At 36.7% G+C, this 17,400-nt stretch overlaps 2 protein-coding genes across 4 annotated transcripts; both read right to left on the bottom strand.

Annotated features, from left to right (window-relative positions):
* Positions 1–22: 22 nt before the first annotated feature.
* On the bottom strand, positions 23–10,683 carry stat2 (signal transducer and activator of transcription 2). 3 transcript variants are annotated; one of them, XM_016272018.1, is made up of 24 exons: positions 10,012–10,683; positions 8,743–8,874; positions 8,451–8,598; positions 8,008–8,103; positions 7,817–7,909; positions 7,648–7,726; positions 7,483–7,559; positions 7,214–7,365; positions 6,971–7,129; positions 6,797–6,886; positions 6,344–6,403; positions 6,157–6,177; positions 5,969–6,062; positions 5,649–5,696; positions 4,510–4,593; positions 4,302–4,400; positions 4,057–4,192; positions 3,906–3,958; positions 3,721–3,815; positions 3,493–3,632; positions 3,198–3,386; positions 2,837–2,891; positions 1,830–1,888; positions 23–871 (listed from the first exon to the last, which is right to left on the bottom strand). In XM_016272018.1, the coding sequence occupies exons 2-24, from the start codon at positions 8,871–8,873 to the stop codon at positions 477–479; spliced, it is 2,553 nt and encodes an 850-aa protein (XP_016127504.1). In that variant the 5' UTR covers position 8,874; positions 10,012–10,683; the 3' UTR covers positions 23–476. The 3 variants fall into 3 exon arrangements, with proteins under 3 accessions (XP_016127504.1, XP_016127505.1, XP_016127506.1); XM_016272020.1 differs by lacking the exon at positions 1,830–1,888 and having other exon boundaries at positions 765–871; XM_016272019.1 differs by lacking the exons at positions 8,451–8,598; positions 8,743–8,874; positions 10,012–10,683 and having other exon boundaries at positions 7,817–7,938; positions 8,008–8,087.
* A 2,192-nt stretch (positions 10,684–12,875) lies between these two features.
* On the bottom strand, positions 12,876–15,376 carry apof (apolipoprotein F). Its single transcript, XM_016272118.1, has 2 exons — positions 15,281–15,376; positions 12,876–14,185 (listed from the first exon to the last, which is right to left on the bottom strand). Exon 2 carries the CDS (start codon positions 14,167–14,169, stop codon positions 12,952–12,954), a length of 1,218 nt encoding a protein of 405 aa, XP_016127604.1. The 5' UTR covers positions 14,170–14,185; positions 15,281–15,376; the 3' UTR covers positions 12,876–12,951.
* Positions 15,377–17,400: the final 2,024 nt, after the last annotated feature.

The following is a 17,400-nucleotide window of genomic DNA, read 5'->3' as shown; positions in this document are numbered from 1 at the left end:
TATATATATATATATATATATATTTTTTACATAAATAGTCATCCTAACTCTATTCTATAATCTCCACTAATTTCCGTTTGCAAAAGTGCTCTGATATTGTTTGAATTAATTTCAATAAACCCTTTTTTCCAGCTTATTTTTATAGGGACAAATATTTGCTAGCAGCTTACGAATAGTGAGGTCACAAGACCTCATCCTAAAGGTTCTATTTTTGACCTCCAAGTCTTTTCAAAGGCTTTACGCTGATAAAAAAAGGAATAGAGATACGTAACAGATGACTGGATGTGTAGACATTCAGAAATAAACACTAAATGGATAAAGTAATAATGAAATCAGTACTGAAAATGAATTAATGAGCTGTATTTTGCCTGTCTACTTGACACTTATTTACAACAAATCAGAGTTATGGAAATCATTATACAGCTTGAGATTTAGCTAACCACATGGATCATGGTTTTATGTTAAATGGATGAAATTCAGGGGGTCAGCGGTATGTTGGGATAGCCAAGGTCTTGAATCAAACCAGAATCAAAGGGAAAGTCATCTGACTTCGGCAGCATTCGAAGGTTTATGCCATTTAGGATGTTTGGAGAGTTTATAAACTCATGCAATGTGACATTAACATCAATGTCTGGAGAGTGCGCGTCTGCAAAGATATCCAGAGGGCTCTCTGAAAAGTTGTGTTGGAGGCATGATGGTGAAGTGTGGGGGGCGGTTGGAGAAAATGCATCTGGAACAGTGCACTCGCTATCACTGTCCAAAATACTGTTACGCATATCATCATCAGTGGTAGAGCTGGAGAGCATTGGAGACTTCTCAACCATTTGGAGCAAGAAGTCATCATCACCCGCGTCAGAAAAAGAAGGAGGGTCTTTTAAACATGAAGGAGATGAGAAAGAAAGAGAGATGTTATAAACCCAATAGCATCATTACAATAATAACATCTTGTATTTCTGATGCTCTTTAGCTTCACTTTTTAAAAATAAAGGTTCCAAAAGGAGGTTTTCACCATCGCTCTGACATAGAAGAACCATTTTTAGATCCCCAAAGTACCTTTCAGTAAAGAACCTTTTTATTAGTCTGAAGAACATTTTAATAATCTAATAAACATTTTACACACTATAAAGAACCTTTGGTTCAGTGGAAAGGTCCAAAGGATGTAAAAGGTTCTTCACTGAACCATAAATGCCAATAAAAAAACCTTTATTCTTAAGAGTGTTGGGTCAGCTTTAGAGATGCACAATATATCGGTACCATATCGGTTATCAGCCAATTTTTTTTAAATCTAACAACCCTGTTAAAATGAAATCTTTAGCAAATCTTAAAATGATCATAGTGTTCATTAATACAGTAAAAACCCCTCATTTTAGTGTTTGACATCTATTAATTTATTTAATCAAAACAGTGCAGAATTTCAAAATCGGCCATAACTTCAGCTTATCGATATCGGTGCATCCCTATATTTTGCATGTGCATGTGGCATGCAACCTCAAGCTTCCACAAACGTTTTTAAATCAGTGTTACTGTTATGGTTAGATTTGTGTGTTATTGAAAAACAGCAACACCACAGTCACAGCCCACCACACAAACACAAGGTCTCTTTGTGCAAAGTGAACCAAATGCACTTGGGTAGGGAAAGAAAGAAAGGAAGAATCTAAACAAAATGACGAAGTTGACTGGGCCTCTGAATGACAGAGAAGCATCCATAAAGGTAGCATCTATCAGAAAGCCTTTTGCAATCATGACACATTTGGTGATCATCCAGCAAATCAGATGCAGGTTAGGGTCCAGCTGATTGGATTTGGAGGGGCCGTGGAGGCGGGACTCACCTCTGTCCTGTGTGGACAGGTCAGATTCTGGCCCCTCTCTGACGCCAGAAGAGCCATTCCTGCAGCAATCAAGCACAGATCACTCCAGTAAACCAGCAGAACAGCCATCTCAGTGTCTACTCATTCTTACAGTCTGTTCGCTCCAGACCTTCACATCATCACACTTATCGACAAATAATATTGCTGTAACGTCTTGAATGCTGTTATTTCACAATGCGACCCTCACATCATCACATAATATCTAGTGATAACCTGTATAATCTATACACAGGCAGCAATAAAAAGTACATCTTATTTCTAAAGCCCAGATACACTTCATTTTCCATATTCTGCTCCTTTTCGCAAACATCAGCAGACTGTGCTGATGATGAAAATTATGCCTGCATGTGTGCGGGACCACATTTGCAGTAATGAAGCACTGAACTAAGGCTGGTCGATATATTCAGAGTTCACAAATTAGCTGGTGACATAAAACGAAAAAATATCATGAATAGTTATAGTAATGCGCTTTTTATTTGCCTTGTAAATTTCCGCTATTATTATTGACTATTACGGACTATAAGTATAAACAGAGATCATAATGCCTTATGATTAAAACTTTAGAAGCAAAAAAAAAAAAGGTTTCAAATTCAAGAATAAGTCCAAACTTTTAATGAATCATTTCAAAACAACTGATTGAACTATTCATTTGTGCTAGTAAATAATGCCATTTATGTTTGATATCTTTTGTATATAAATGAAGCTGATTAAATATTCTTAATTGTTTATGATGAAACATTGAAATCTATTTGGCTACAATAGCTGCTTGGTTGAAATTATGAGGAAAAAAATTAAATCACAAGATACTAAATATCACTGAAAGGCTGAAAAACTGCTTTTTAAACAGCAAAACAGTAAACACCAGACCAAAGACAGCACATGTGCACTGTCATAAATGTTATGTAATAATGCAAATTATGCAAACACACAACATGCAAATGTGAACCAATAAACAAACAAAGACTTACTTTTTAGAGACAAAAACCAGTTTGGTTTTGAGGTACTTCAGGTAAGGATTCTCCTCTAAAGCAAAAACATCACAAGACAAAGAAAATTATTTCTTGGTGAAACAATTTAGTACTTGTTACATTAAATAGGTTTGGTTTAGGTTAGTTTGAACAAATGTTATAAAGCATAAAGAAAAGAAAGTTCTAAATAATAATACGTAGATATTGCTTGGGGTAGTTTTTTTAATATTAAAATTTATTCCAAAACAATTGGTCAAAGTGTAATATTTATATTGTAGACTAAGGGAAAATGGCAAAGTTTTTATTTTTTTTATAATGTTGTTACAATGCCTGAAATTCACATTCTACATAAGCAACTTACCTCCAGTCTTTTCACTGTAGTATTTGCCGAAGGCCTGGTCTTTGGGTGTGTTTGGGTAAAGGTAACACAGTGGGTTAACTGGAATATTTTCTGCTACCATGATCCAAAAGTCGCAGAGGATATCAGGTAAAGCAATCTGCTTTAGGTCAGTACTGGTGAATGGTTTCACTGTTTGAACACTCGGAGTGCCTAACAAAAACAAATGTGTATTCAGTCTCACATTCACTGGACCCTGTGTGGCCAAATACTGAACTATGTCTGAAAGAAGTACATATTATTTTATGACATGGTTTACCATCGTTAGCGTACTGCACCCAGCTGAATGTGATTCCTCCATCTTTGATGCTTTCGCTAAAACGCAATAGGAAAGTGCCATTCTGCTTCTTCTTTAATAAAAGTCTCTCCTTCCCCTTGCTGACAAAGCCCATTATAGACCTACAGTAACAAACACACTTGTGTTGAAAACACATACACTCCATGATGACTTTTGAATCTATCTATCATCTATATATAGCATCCATACCCATCACTCCACAGGTCTGACAGGTAGAGTTTAACCAGGGTTAGAATGCCATCCAGCCACACCCACAGGGTGAAGTTTGTATCAGGGAGGTTCTCCTAAACCACACACAGACAACCATGAGTAAACAAAACACTCATACATCCATATCAGGCATTTCACAAAGACTTGCATAATAGTGTTTTTACCTTACTGAACTTGGTCCAGGATATCTTACAGCTGTCATAGCTCTGTTGTTTACCTAATAAGAAATATGACATTATTAACAAATACAAGATTACTTTATGACCTTTATATTATGTTTTCTATTAAAGAATGAAAGGTGTGGCAAGTGCATACCAAAGAGCTTGATGGCAAGGGTCTCCAACTGATCATTGTCTAGACCACGTTTCCCACAAGAGAGAAACTGCCAACTTAGCATTTCCCCAAACTGTGGCCAAGTGGCTGCAGGTGAGGTTTCAAAAAACTTGACGTTCTAGACACACACACAAAAAAGTGAATTGTAGTGATGCAAATAAAAAGAAAACTATTCTATTATGATGATTCAAGCTTTTCATGAACTAAAAGCAACTCTTGCTCCTGACCTTGGAATCTGAACAGAGCATGTTAAACCACAGAACAGATGCCCACGCACTCTGCTGCTGACTGGAGTTTGAAACCACCACAACAGGAAGGGAAGAGGTCTGGGATGGAAAAAGGAAGTATTGTCATAAAAACTGGACTGCCAAATCTATGGAATGTTCCAACTTGGAATGTACTGAGGAGGTTTTGAATGAGGAAAAGATGTTTCACCTCCAAAGGGACAGACAGGCCTTGATAGTCAAACTGGGTTTGAAAGGTTATTCTGTGCAGTTCTTCAGTCACACTCAATGAGAGCTGCACAAAACACAAAACCAGATTTATAAACATACAACTCTGAATTCAGATTTTTTTTTTTTTTTATTACAGCGTCGCACAATTAGTTATTTGTATTTTGTGGAATTATTTATCTAAATATCACCAGCACTGTAATTCAATGTGTTTTATTAGAAGCGACTCTTCACACTCTGCGTTTTCACACTCATTTGGAGTGTTTGTTTCATAACCTGGCATGTTTTATCCATTCGTTTTGTTCGTTTAGGTATATTTTGAAAATTGCACTCGTTTAGATACATTTTGGCTTGAGATCGACTGAATGAGATGGTCTTGGCCCAAATAAAATTAAAAAAAAACTCTGGAGTGGTTAGCTTGTGACGAGAAAGCAATCCAGCTCAGTTATACACACATGTGACTTAATCAGCAAGTCACTAATACTAAGTATTATTATTATTAAGTAGTAATATAATATATATATATATATATATATATATATAATTATATAAGTAGAAATATTATTATTACAATAAGAACTGAATCAATATTCTAATTCAATTCATTAAAAAAAACTTGCCCTTTAAGACTTGCACTATTTACTAACTGCTTGTTTTGTTAAAAAAAAAAAACTAACACTAGCTTCTCTATTCTTTTTCTGTTCTATCCGTTTTCTTTTTATTGATTATATAATTAAAAAAAACCTTGCTACGTGTACTGCGTTAAGCTAACTGAGACTTGTTATAGCACTTGCGTATCATTGCTCTTTTGTTGATTTTGATTGATCCTCATTTGTAAGTCACTTTGGATAAAAGTGTCTGCTAAATGACTAAAATGTGTTAAATGTGTTATTAATGTAAATGTAATCACATTTTGGGCGTGCTTTGAAATGTTTACTTGTGAAAGCAAACCAAACCAAGGAGAAAATGAATTGCAAAATTTAAGCCCCAGTTCCCTTAATCTGCATTGAATATAGAAACCAGTCATGTTTCTGTTGTTGACTATTTGCTGGATTTATGCATGTTACGTGCCACAATTCAACTAATAGCATTTATTATACATAAGATCCTTAGAAAACTCACATCATTGATTCCTTTTCCTCCACCACCAACTTTCTGATCTTTCAAAGTCTGTGAAAAAGCACATATACACAATGATTTATCATTAGCACACAATTCATACACAACGATTTATCTTTTTATCTTTATAATCATAATTTGGTTAAAACAAATGTAACATGGTCTGCTGCCAAATTGTCTACCACGGTATATTATCTCAGATGTTGTTTTGCCGTTACTTAATATTAACTAAACATTAAAAATGAACAAGTTCATAGTATGTAATAATGGTATAATGTTGCTTTGTTTGGCAATACATTCAAACTCACACTGGAAGGACTCACCAAATGTCTGAAATCAGCAACCATGCCCCCATTCATACTCTCAGCCATGTTAAGAGCTTTACTTAAGGTACCCAGCACATTAAATTTCCGAAACCTACAATATAAACACATATAAATACAAACATGGTATTTAAAATAACAGTCATGAATTTGTGGGGTAGTAAAAATCTGTGTAAGTGAACACTCACCCTTTTAGTTGTGAAGCAGCACTAAACAAAAAAATGGAGGAAAGAGAGTAAGGATTCTTAACCACCAACTGACTAATTTGAAACCATATCAAAACACATAAATCTAACAAGAATGACTCTCAGATTCTATAGTCTCAGAAATAAAAATCATACAAAATGAGGAAAGAAAGAGAGACCGCGATCTTACTTGTTAACAGAAACAGTCACCTTCATAACATGGTTCAGTTCAGAAACTTTATATAACAATCTGTAAAGAGGAGAGTTATGGTCATTTTACGCCTGAGGGGAAACATTTTTTTTCTCCATTTCCATCTCAGCAACATGAACTAAACATTTTTGCATTGAATCAATTAGCAGACAAAAGCAGTACTGATATTTAAGGGAAGTAGGTAACGTTCACAAATATTTTTAAGTACATAGTTCCTTAGAACTAAAAGGGGTCATATACAGGACAGTACACTAAAATGAATTAACATTCTCAGTTTTCTAATGTTTGAAAGTATATACCTGTGTCACAACCAATATACTGTATGACAACGAAGCATAATAATAATAATCATTGCTATAGTAAATAGGATCAATACTGGTTTTCACAGTTTCATAGGTGGTGTAATGCGTCGTATAATGTTAAGAGTCTGACCTGACTTTAACTGAGAACTGAACATTTGTGCGCAGCACCAGGGGGCCTCGACCTTGTGGCATGGATGGCTGAGTCTCTACGACAAATGAGCTGAAAACACACCAACAAATAATGAAGCACATATGCATTAAGAGAGAGTCGTGTGTGTGTTGTTGTGTACGTGTTTGAGTGTACCTCTTTATCAGGTGGGTCAGTAGAGTGTCCACTCTACTCTTTAAAGGGGGTTTTCGGACTAGGATAGGGTCATTATCGTAGGTCATCTTCCCTACCAGCTCATCCAGCTTCTGTAAGAACTTTTGCAGCTGGAACATGCACTCTATAATTTGAGTGAACCTGCCGAAGGCCATAAACATCTTAAAAACAGATCTGAATGGTGTTTCTACAGATCATCGCTCAGAGAAATTCCTGTGCAGTTACCATTTCTCTAAGTGTTCCAGACTTGTATCATCAGGAGCACCAATGCAGGACTTCTGTTGTCTCCACTTCCAGTCCACCAGTTCCTCGTCTATAAGTGCTGAGCGTAGAACATCAGCAGCGTCCAACATAGCCGAGATATCAGACAGGAAGTTCTGAGACAATGATACAAGAACAGCATGGTTAATAAACAATTCATTTATTTACTAGGTTTAGTTAACAATAATAAGCCTGAATAGAATTGAATAGAAATGCACACAAAATTTGCCTACCCTTCTGCATTTATCGAGTGCATTGAGCATCTTCTGAAGCCCTTCTACTTGCATTTTCTTCTCTTCTTCTGTGCAAGCTAAAGGCACATGAAATACACACACACATTAACACCACCATATATAGTGAAATCAAAGACAGTGTTTAAATAATGTGTGTAGCCTCACAGTCCATTAGGTGTGTCTGATATTTAAAATCAAACTCATCCTGCTGCTCCTCCAAACACCTTATGCTGTGCTCCATCACCTGCAAAATGAAACAATGAATCATGTTCTTGAACAAACACACAAACAAACACACACACACACAAACATGTGTATACTCACAGACACACACCTCTACTTTGGTCTTAAGGTCTTTCAAACTCTTTTCTACTTGTCTCTGGCTCTCCAACTCCATTGCCGCTGGCTGAACCTGCAATGCCTGCACCTGAGACATTGAGAGAGAATCAGAAGATGCTGATGATGATGTTGATAATGAGAGTGATGATGATGATGATGATGATGATGATACTTTAAGGTACTAACTTGCTGTGCAAGCTCTGCATCATTCAAGATTTCTCTCTCCTTCACCAGGAACCAGTTGATAATAGTAGCAAGAGTATAGGGCTCCTCTTGATACTTCTGCAAACAAGCAAGTGTAATCCATTATCCCATAGCTGTCAATGATTAACACTTTATTTCTGTAAATGAGAACATATCAATAACTATAACTATAAATAGATTTTTTACCAGCTGATGATGAACAATAAAAATGGAATTATGTTCACAGCACACACAGAAATAAAAAGAACCTTATGATCAGTTCGTGTGGACGGTAACACAGTTGAGGTTATACTTATCGTGCCTGGTGTAAACAGGCCTTTAATCTACCAGTATTGTTTTTGTTTAGCATGTTCAGCATTTTTAGATCCTCAGAAATCCAAAGAGGGCATCGGGCATGATGGTTTTGGCAACAGAAGTACACTTACCTGAAAGTTTTGTTTGTAGCGTCTGAAATTACGCTGTAGAAGGAAACTATCTTTCTCTTGCGCAAAACGACTGAACTGGTTGTCCAGATTCTCCAAAAGCACCTGAAACAGGAACGCGGCTCGGGAGGAGTCCCGCGAAGCACGTTCCCTGTAACACACACAGACTTGTTGATACTCCTTGATGCAGCTGTGTGCTTATCTTCATCCATGGTTATTAATATATTTTGGAATAGAGAACTATAACAATCAATCCACAGGTTTTACTTGTTGCTCACACAGGTACTGCACTCACCAGTCCTGGCCCTCGATCCAATGTGCCAAGTAATGTCTCACTTCCATTGGGAACTCATCTCTGTTGTACAGATCAAAAGCCCTCTGTGAATACACTGTATCCAGCTGCTGCAATCGCTCCCACTGTGTCATTCTACAAAATAAAATAAAAAAACATTTCATATTTGTCAAAAGAACAAGGATTGGTCAGGACTAGGACTGTCCTGCCACTGCTTTGCAAGTCAGATGTCCGAGCTTAAGCCCTGTTCCAGTGATTATTTTCAAAAACAAGCCAAGGAGAGAAATCCTGGAGTTGTTTGGAAGTTGAAGCACAGAATAATAATTTATGGTGTGACTTTTCAACATGGCATTTTTTATTGTAAGGGCAAAAGGGTTGTCATATTGAACATTTTTGGTCAGTAAGAATTGTTCTTGTATGAAAAAGCACTGTAGAGATTCTTCTTCTTCAAAAAAAATTTTTTATTTAGACCAAACCCCATTTATAATGTTTCAGAAGATTCCCATTTTATCTTTTTTTACTTTTTATTCAAAGAATCTTTTTTTTTTTTTTAAACCACACTTTCCACAATAATAAGCAATATTTTTAATTGAAATCATATTTCACAATTTTACTGTTTGACTGTATTTTGATTAAAAAATGCAGTCTTGGTGAGCATAAGCATTTAAAAAAAAAACTTAACAACCCAATCTTTTAAAATAGTGCACATCAAATTTCCAAAACGTATAACTGTTCCATAGTTGTGGCTACATCATGACATTTTTTCCCTTATAAAGGCTTGTCAAAGTCAGCCATGTTGACCAGAAATGTTTTTAAATGTAATTTCCATTGCCATCATTTCAATCATAGAATGTTATTATCAGACAAAACACATAATTTGAGATGTGTTGGAAATTGTGTGTCTAAATGTCCATGATAAAAAATGACAGAAGAATGTTGTACATATTAAAGTATTAATAAATGAAACTAGCTAATAACAGATGAAAACGTGTTTTAAGTACGTTGGCCCAAGGCTGAAGAGCATGCACTCTGCCCTCACAATGATAAAGTTCCCCCACACCTGCACACCACACCACTCCACTCCACAAAAAACAAACGGAAAAACTGACTCAAGAACTGCGTTTCTAAACACCTCGGTCATAATAATGATATAATCTACTAGCGTTATGTACAGTAATCGTACACTAGACCGATACATTTGATAGCACAATGACTGATGGTGATTGAATGAGCATCTTATGGTAAATATTAGCGTATAAGTGAACAACTGACCTGAAACAATCGTCTGCACTTTTGAAGAAGTAATCCTCAAACCTCAATTTTGCAAAGCGCCCTTTACAGACATACAGTAAAGTCAACAATACAGCACTGAACTGAACATCAGCTGACGAGTAAATAAACACACGCAACAAACACTTCTCAGGAAACCGACGGCTCTTCAATAAACCTCCCTCTGCTGTGCCTTTCCGCTGTATTGTGCTCAATGTTTCCAACGCGTTGCACTTCTGCCCACCCACTAAATCATTAAGTCCCACCCAACTTGAAACCGTCGCGTTCGTTCATTGGCGCAGACGGGCACACTGACCACCACAATTGGTAGAATCCCCCGTCAATCAAACTTCACAGCAGAGAGGTGTTGATAGAACAGCGGTAGAAACGAAACTCAAAAGCTCTCTTCTCGCGTTCCAAGAAATGACGAAGTGAAAGTCATGTTATGGAGGGATGTACCTACTACTGCCTACTACCGAGGAAATTTAAAAGGCCATACCGTCTCTTCACGAAAACATTATGAGATCAACATGTGAGAATACGTTAATAATACTTTTCTTTATTTTACACTATGCATTTATAAAACACGATTATATTATATAAAACAAGGTGTTCAAAACTGAAATACTGGTAGAAACATTTCTATTTGATTTTACTTGTAACTGCTATACACCAATTACACAGTGTTGGGGAAAGTTACTTTTAAAAGTAATGCATTACAATATTGCGTTACTCCATAAAAAAGTAACTCATTACGTTACTTAGTTACTTTTTATGGAAAGTAATGTGTTGCGTTACTTTTGCGTTACTTTTTAAATCTGGACAGGGCTTGCTTGTTTGTTTTTAAAATAAAAAAGTTATATTTTTGGCAAATATAAAAGCCTTTTCACACCAAAAGTGAAATGAATAAGCCTCAGGCTGAAGGGAAAGTAAATTTAAGTCCGTACAGTAGAATGCAGAAGAATAAATTTCAACACACTTCAGCAATAAAGAAAGACACACAAATGTTTGTCTAGAGTAATTTGTGCTTATTAGTACGGTTGAACTGGATCATCGAAGGTCAGAAGCAAAGACATTGGTTAATAGAATGGGATTAAATATATAAAGTATATTCGTGTTGTTTAACATTTAATTATTGCATATTCTAAATTGCATTATTTTTATTCATTTTGAGGAATACTGAATCTGTGTTTTTTTTTGTGAGTAAGATTAATTAATTCATATTCATATTTATTTTAGAACTGCAGTAACATCTTCTGATTTCTCTCAACATGGGGACAGGAGAGCTGTCAATCAATAAATTGGGGAAAAAAAGTAACTTGCGTTACTTATTTGAAAAAGTAACTCAGATATTCTCTTGTAAATTAAAAAGTAATGCGTTACTTTACTAGTTACTTGAAAAAAGTAATCTGATTACGTAACTCAGATTACGTAATCAGATTGCGTTACTTGTAATGAGTTACCCCCAACACTGTATATTAAATTATAAAGTTTGGTTTTATGCTGTCTATTCTGTTTATCTTGTAATCTAGTAGTGTTCTAGTAGCTCCTCCCACTGATGCCCTATAACAGTTAAATATTACCCATGCTTAACATGAGTCAAAGTCTTAGCTGATGCTGGAGAACTGATGTAAATCTTGAGTAGCTACGTTATAAGTGGCTACTTGTCATTCCTGTTATGCAGTATATTTTGAAGTCTGTAACTAAATTAAAGGGTTAGTTCACCCAAAAATTAAAATTCTGACATTAATTACTCACCCTCATGTCGTTCTAAACTCGTAAGACCTCTGTTCATCTTCGGAACACAAATTAAAGGGTTAGTTCACCCCAAAATGAAAATTCTGTCATTAATTACTCACCCTCATGTTGTTCTAAACCCGTAAGACCTCCGTTCATCTTCGGAACACAAATTATGATATTTTCGATGGAATCTGAGAGCTGTCTGACCCTGCATTGACAGCAACGCAACTGAAATGTTCCCAAGTCCAGAAATGTAGCAAGGAGATCTGTAAAATAATCCATGTGACATCAGTGGTTCATCCGCAATTATACGAAGCTACAAGAATACTTTTTGTGTGCAAAAGAAAAAAAATTACGACTTTATTCCACAATTCGTCTCTTCCGCATCACCCTGGTGCCATTTTGGAGAATATCCGCTGGACGTAAACAGTGTATGCTATTCTGTGTCAGCTGCGTCACATGGATACGCTGTTTCCGTTCAGATCAAATCCCAACAACGTTGGAAACAGATCTGGCGTGACGCAGCTGACACAGAACAGCATATGTTGTTTAGTCCAGCTGATATTCTCCAAAATGGCACCAGGGTGATGCGGAAGAGACGAATTGTTGAATAAAGTCGTTATTTTTTTTCTTTTGCGCACAAAAAGTATTCTCGTAGATTCCATCAAAAATATCATAATTTGTGTTCCGAAGATGAACGGAGGTCTTACGGGTTTAGAACGACATGAGGGTGAGTAATTAATGACAGAATTTTCATTTTTGGGCGAACCCTTTAAAATAGGATGCTCAAACTCAGGCATTATTTACATAATGACAAGAAAATTAAGCATGATGCATAAAAAGGGTGTCTTCTGAAACATTAATGATACATTATATCATATTATAATAGTATAATATATAAAAATCAAAATATTATACAGATTTCTATTACCTAACAGTATGGAATGTTGAATGAGGAAAAAAAAAGAGTGCTCATATTTGGGCTGTTATTATTTCCCACCAAAAAAATAATGTCACTTCCTGCTAATGTCATTAAATACCTTTTGGATATTAAGGTATTTATGACTGAACATATTTATTATGACTGAACATATAGAAATAGAGCGTTCTAAACATCATTTACTACAGGTGGAAAAATCCTTGAGGCCATGGAGCAATGCAGCTGTTGTTCTTGAATCTCCTCATCGGTTTCTCCTTGGTCTTTTACTGGACAGCGAGAGTTCCATCCTCCCAGCTGTTCTGGTTCATTACGAGGTCATCTTCCTCTTTCATGTTGTTCAGCAGATATTTAATCCCTGCCTTCACACCCGTTTTTAAACCAGCCCCCAACGCATAACCGGCAACCCCCGCGGTTCCCCCTGTTACGGCCATGAGGGCGTCTGTGCCCAGATCCACAGTGCTGAAGATGGCTCTCTCTTTTGCAGTGTCATAGCAGCTAACCGAAGCATAGTAAACGGCTGTTCCCAGATTATACAGCGTGGAGACTGCTGGAATCCACTCCACTACTGTATACACTCTCTCCTCTTTTTCATTTACACAGTGATGTTGAGGGATTCCGTTTCTGCGCCAACGGACAGACCCCACCTTGCAATTCTGAATCCAGCTCTCAAAGTTAGATGAAGGCACTATGTGGCTTCCAGGCCTCAAGATAACATGGAAATATCCAGAATCGCCATCCTGGGTCACACCTGCACATTGGAATCCCAAGCTTCCACAAACCTGCTGTGCTTCTTCAAGACACAATGGCTTGCTCTGTTCTGCGGCCTGCCCGAGAAACCGAGTGCCTTTCACTCTCACCCATCCATTGCAATTCCCACTAGGCCCAACTTTACCCTTATCATCTTTCTCACCCACCTCAGCTAGCTGATTAATGTTAAATATTACAGCCTGTAGGTGACGTTGAGACTCAGAGTTCAGCATAGAAGGAGATGAAGGGGTTTGGAATACACTGTGATGGATCATGTGTGCTGAATCTCTCTCTTTACCTCTCTTGATCAGCTCCAGAATGTCCTGTAAAAATTCATGTGTATCATTTTGCCCCAACACCGCATAGAGTTGCATTACCAGTGCTTGGGCTTCAAACAAACATCCTGCTGACACCAGCACGGGCACCATTGCCAACCCTAATAGCTCCTGAGAGAAACCCTTTCCACTCCAGCCTCCATTAGAGAGCTCTGCACAGGTTACATTGCTTTGGAGATCCAGCTGACCTTGTAGAGAGGCTGAGAGGTTTGAGACCAAATGATGGGCGGCGGCAAGATCATCTTCAACAACTTGTGATTCTGCTTGCTCTGTTTGCGGCATTGAAGTGACTAAAGGCCTCGGGTTGCTTTGAGGGAGTGGAGCTCTGCCAAATACTACATCAGACAGTAAGAGGTGGATGAGAAGTAACCATCTGAGTTTTGAATTCCTTTTAGTCATGTTGAACTGTGGAGACCTGCAACATCAAGCAAATCATGGTTTCAGTGTTGAATGTTTTGAAGGAATTGCCCACCCAAAAATTAACACTTTGTCATAATTTACTCATCCCCATGTATGTCTTTTTTTCTTCTGTGGAGCACAAAAGAAGATATTTTGAAGAATGTTGGTAACCAAACAGTTTTGGGTCCTATTGACTTGGTATTTTTGTCCATACAATGGAAATCAAGGGCAACTGAAACCGTTTGGATACCAACATTCTTCAAAATACATTTTGTGTTCCAAGAAAGAAAGTAAGTCATGCAGGTTTGGAACAATATGAGGGTGAGTAAATGATTTTTCATTTTAATTTTTGTGTAGACTGTTACTTTAAGTTACGTTTGTGCATGCAGTGTCCATGAAGCTGTTTATGTATATCTGCACAAATATCTGCAGCTGTAGCTACACCACAGGGGTGAGAACATGAGATATGTGTATTTGTGTGCTTGTTTTTTTCAAAGTGGAACTGGATAAAAAGAAGGAAGGAAGGAAAGAAGATAGGAAAAAAGGGGATGAGCACTTTTTTTTGTAAGAGTCCTCACTCTAAAAGACTCTCCTGCTTTTCTACTTACACTTCTTCTCTAAACATACCTATATATTTAACATAAAATTCAAGTTATTGAAATAAAATAAGTAAAACGTCAACTTTGCTTCTCATTTATTTATTCATTTACTTGTATTTTATTTTATAATTTTATCTAAAATAATTTTGTGTTTATATGTGGTTTTTGATAAATATATATGTGGTTTTTGACTTTTGGACCCTACTGTATTGTATTTTCAAATGTATTTGCAAATGTATAATCCAATTCTGATTTACTGTATGAATGTTATTAAATAGTTTCAAATTAAATATGAATTAAATAAAACAAAAACACTTCCATCATAAGGTTCTATAATATAATTTTTAAATAGTTTTTTCAAATTAAAAAATTCTCAGCTTCTCAAGCATGCAGTCTGTCAGTTTTTTTTAAATCTAAATTACAGAGGAAATTATATCTCAACTCATTTGCATGTTACACTTGCTTTGACATGATTGATCTTCAGACTAATATGAGAGTAATAAGGCTCTTACCTTCTAACAATCCCGATAGTACCTCTCTGTTAGAATCCAGCCTTCACAAAAACATATACATCTCCCTCTCTCTAGTTTTGTCCCCTTCTCTCTCACTGGCCCCATTGCCCAGTGATGAATGTGACATCACGTGGATAGGATCAATGTGTTCTATGGGCGTTTTGTTTATTTACCCTCATGTCCCCTCTCTTCCTCTCATTCTCTCTCTCTTGAAGACTATGGAGGGGTGCAGGGGCTTTGTGTTTGACCCAGATAAATTGCAGAATACTAGTTTCATGCCTGGGAAGACTGTGTGAGAGTGTGCATGTGTGAGAGAGAGCAGGATTGTGCACCCGTGCGTACATTTTTAGTGAAGTGATTATAAAAAGATGGAGGACTTCATGTTTTGTTTACAGGTCATTACCCTCACACAAAGATCCACTTGGTTCAGTCAAGTTAAACATTACTCTTCTGCTCAGACCACATATTTGAATCAATATACAACATCCAACATCTGACAGGCATATTGCGTAATCTAAATCCGATTTTAATTAATTCTGGTGACTAGTGGTGAGTCTGATTATTGCAATGATTAGTCAATCATACTTTAAAAAAAGAAAGAAAGTATACATCAGTTTTCTGTTGGCTGTTTAATTCATGTAAATATCTATCTATTTTATAAATCGGCTAAACAATCTATTTATTTATTTATTATATAAAAAAATGATGTAGCATTGGACTTTGGACCCTGCTATTTTATATTGCCAACAGAGGGCGTTGCATCATTTCACACATAATCATTTCTCCATCATTTCCTAATGAGACCTTTGATTGTAATAGCGTGTAAGTAAACCGTGGCCGTGGGAACTAGGGGTGCTAAGGGTGCTGCAGCACCCCCAGCCGCAGGGCCGGGTCTGACATTTTCCTTGTGCCCCTCGATCATCCCCAAGATACTTGATTTCTGTGATAGTTTTGTGATTAATTATTTATTAAACTGACCAGAAATATAGCTTAAAGCGGTCGTATTTTTCTTGGCTGCCTCGGGGGGCGTGTCCCTACTTCTCCCCCTCACAATGACAGAATTTCATGTGAAATGTTCACGCAATATTACCGTAATTTTACATTCCGTCCTTTTTAAGAGCCATTTTACGAAGCTTTCTCGCTTCTCAAGACGGCCACCGTCAATCACAATAAGCACAGCTCTTTAATTGCACTCTATTCTCTGGTCAAACGTGCTCAAACCACTGTAGCCTAATGTAATCTATTAACTACGCACACCCATAGCCGCGGGAACGTATTTTGAGCAGGGGGGCTGAGGGAAAAAAAAGGGGTGGGGGGGGTGTCGAGTTTTCCCAGGAGCGAAGTTATATGTGTGCAATACACAGGCTTTGTCCTGTAGTCGGTGTTACAAGAAATAAAATTGGGGAAAAAAAATCAATTTAGTTCAGCTGGACACGGGACGCTACAGTTCTGAGGCGCCGCGCGTCTGTTCCAAGCTGCTCGGAGCCGCAGGAGTCACGTGACGAGAGTAAAGCGAAACGACTGCTGGCGGATCCAAGCGCAAGAGAACTTTTGTTAATAAACGTTTCATTTCTTCGTTTAAAATAACTGAGTTGGTCTTTATTGTTGCTGTGTTTTCATTAAAAAACAAAGATGAACCACAAACTAAACATTCGTTTTAAATAAGGGAAACCTTATTTATTTGGGTTACAACGCAAGTAGGCTATAGGCTTCATCAATTTGTTAATAAGAGTTAGAGGTTTAATAAATGCGAATCTGCCATTGTACTACTTTATGACTGATCTGTTTTAATAACAATGAACCACAAACTACGATCGTTTTAAAAGGGGAAATCCATTATATTTGCGTTACAAATTTTATAAACAAAATTGTCATTTTGTTAATAAAACTTCAGTTTAATATGTGAATTTCTTAATGATACTATTTCATTGTGGGCCTATGTTTTATTATTATTATTATTATTAATAATAATAATAATGATCCACAAAGGGGAAAATACAAAGACTTTATTTTTATGTTACAACGCGGTTACACCAAGTCATCAGTTTATTAGTTTTGTTCAATTTTTATGTTTAATATAAGCTAAGCGACTTCATCATTGTACTATTTTATTGTTGATG

This window comes from Sinocyclocheilus grahami, unplaced genomic scaffold (assembly GCF_001515645.1).
Source record: "Sinocyclocheilus grahami isolate Dianchi unplaced genomic scaffold, SAMN03320097.WGS_v1.1 scaffold67.1, whole genome shotgun sequence".
Lineage (NCBI taxonomy): Eukaryota > Metazoa > Chordata > Actinopteri > Cypriniformes > Cyprinidae > Sinocyclocheilus > Sinocyclocheilus grahami.
The sequence above is the reverse complement of the archived record's forward strand: the minus strand, read 5'-3'. Positions and strand labels throughout refer to the sequence as shown.